The 2,565-nt window shown below is 48.7% G+C and overlaps 1 protein-coding gene across 1 annotated transcript in view; it reads left to right on the forward strand.

The window, feature by feature from the left end:
• The first annotated feature begins 807 nt into the window (after positions 1–807).
• Positions 808–2,565, forward strand: part of phlpp2 (PH domain and leucine rich repeat protein phosphatase 2) — a 27,410-nt gene continuing 25,652 nt past the window's right edge. Inside the window, exon 1 of the mRNA XM_015384198.1 lies at positions 808–850. Within this exon, the coding sequence (XP_015239684.1) occupies positions 808–850 (43 nt within the window). The remainder of the gene's footprint in view (positions 851–2,565) is intronic.

The raw sequence follows: 2,565 nt of genomic DNA on the forward strand, positions 1-2,565 counted from the left end.
AAGACAATCTCAGACTAAAATCAGAACACCCAGGCTGTTGGAGACTTGAAGTGGGTTAACGATCTGAACCAGTTTTTCAACAGGTTTAATCAGCCACCCACCCCTCCATCCAACCCAGAACCCCCTACTGTTACCTTTACCTTCTTCGATGACTGACCACTTCAAACCTCCCAGCTCCAAAGAATTCCACCATACAGCCCACCCCTCCTCCCCCATCTAACGAGCTGCGAAAGATCAAGGTGCGAAAGGCTTCGGATCCAGATGGCATCAGTTCCAGGATTCTGAGATGTTTCTCAGATAAACTGTGTGTCATCTTGTGCTTTTCTCACGCATTTTTTAGCATGTGGCTTAAAAATCTCCCCACAACCACTTTGCAAGCAGTGAAATAGAAGGTCTGGAATGAAACAAAAATAAATGGTCCCCGCTAAAATGAGAAATCAATGAATAACCCCAACCAATCACAAAAGACGGTCCGTTGTACACGATTGGTTCCTGACACGTCGATCATGGTCAGCTGTTTGTCCCCCCCCGTGCGTGTACCCTGACACATGAACGAATCGACCCCTCAATGCTCGTGCAGGACGCCTTGGCTGGAAGCTAGCCACCGTTATGCTACGTTCACCCCTAAAGCAGCAAGAGTAGCAAAAATGCACGTGCTGCTTCATTTTTGATGCTTGATACAAGTTAAGTTCTGATGCGAGGCAGAAGCATCTTTTCTAGTGTGACCAGATTTGGGTTTATGAAAAGGAGGACACTTTCTTTGTGGACTGCTGGGTCGCTGACTGGACTCGACCTCAACAGAGATCCATGGCTTGCCCATCCTCAGCCAGAGGAGGGGGGCTGGGGACTGGTAAGGCAGAAGCAAGGGGCCGCCTATGTTCAGGCTACCGTTACCGGGTCAGATTCGGTTGCTCCGTCCCCTGGACATTTTTTTAGGTCTGAAAAGTGGGACATGTCCGGGATAAAGAGGACGTCTGGTCACCCTATCTTGGCTGCTCTGGCTGCACGGTGGAAAGAGTGGGTCTGATGCGCGTTGGGCAGAGCTACCCTACCCTTTCTTTGCCTGTAACAATGGCAGCTCTATTTGCTGTGATCAGAGGGGAAAAAGTAGCTTGAATCTATTTTTAAAGTGAGAAAATCCACCTGAAAACATCTTCTGTGCAGTCAATCCATCCAGATTACCATCCTGCCTTCAAATATTATTTCTGTCGGAGCCGCTCAGACCCCCGTACACCGGCGGTGCTCTTTCACTATAGGAATCCCATTCAACAGCAGCCAGGATAATAAAAGAGGCTTTTTTAGGCTTTAAACTGTTTCAGAGGATTGATCATAGCACTCTTCATCATCAGTGCTGCTTGTCTCCCTGCCAGCAGCTGCTCAGATGCGCTGTAGAGAGCAAGTATGTCATGTGTTTTGAAGGCATGGTTTCAAGGGGTGGTCTGAAGGGAGAGGCATGGTTGTGTATGTTAAAAAATATAGCTTGCTTTAACCGTTTTTCCAAGATCTCCTACAGCACCTTTAAGCCTGAGGCTGGGAGAAGTACCACAGCTGTGGAAGACTTCTTGTTCGGTACCGCAGAGCCAAAGATAAAACATCCAAAGGATCCAAGCAGCTACAGGCCCGTAGTGCTGACTTCTCACCTCATGAAGACCCTCGAACAGGGAGTAGTTGGTCTTACACCATCTACTCCCCCTGGTGAAGACTTCATTGGATCCACTGCAGTTTGCCTACCCTCCTGGGATTGGGGCAGATGATTCCATCATCTTCCTCTTGCACCAAGCTCTCACTCACCTAGAAAAACCTGGAAGCACTGTAAGGATCATGATCTTTGATTTCTCAAGTGTTTTCAACATTGTCCAGCCAGTACTCCTAAGGGACAAGCATGCAGCTTTCAACAGTGGACCAGCACATGCCCAATTGGATACTGGGCTACCTCACTGGCCGTCCACAGTATGTGAGGGCACAGGGCTGTGTCTAAGATAGGTTGGTCTGTACTATAGGGGTCCCACAGAGAACAGTGCTACCATTCGTCTTCACCCTCTACACTGCAGACTTCTCCATCAACTCCTCACGCTGCCACCTCCAGAAGTTTTCTCACGTTTCGGCCATAGTTGACCTAATCACAGGTGGGGACGACTCAGAGTACAGACAGTGCACTGAGGACTTTGTGGTGTGGTGCCAGCAGAACCACCTTCTGATTAATGCAGGGAAAACCAAGGAGCTAGTGGTGAACTTTCGCAGAAGCGGAACCATCCCACTGTGAGCGGCCATTGAGAGAGTGGACTCTTATAAGTACCTGGGTGTTCCCCTGAATAACAAACTGGACTGGACTCACAACACTGAGGCTCTGTATAAGAAAGGTCAGAGAAGACTCTTCTTGCTGAGGAGACTGAGGTCTTTTGGAATGCAGGGGGCGCTCCTAAAGACCTTCTATGACTCTGTTGTGCCATCAGCCATCTTCTATGCTGATGGCACAACAGAGTCATAGAAGAGTCATAGACAGTCATAGTCAGTCTGTTGAAGCAGTGGCTTATCTGTAGCTGAGAGGAAGCAGCTTGATAAGCT

This window comes from Cyprinodon variegatus, unplaced genomic scaffold, assembly GCF_000732505.1.
Source record: "Cyprinodon variegatus isolate N-32 unplaced genomic scaffold, C_variegatus-1.0 Scaffold307, whole genome shotgun sequence".
Taxonomy (NCBI): Eukaryota; Metazoa; Chordata; class Actinopteri; order Cyprinodontiformes; family Cyprinodontidae; genus Cyprinodon; species Cyprinodon variegatus.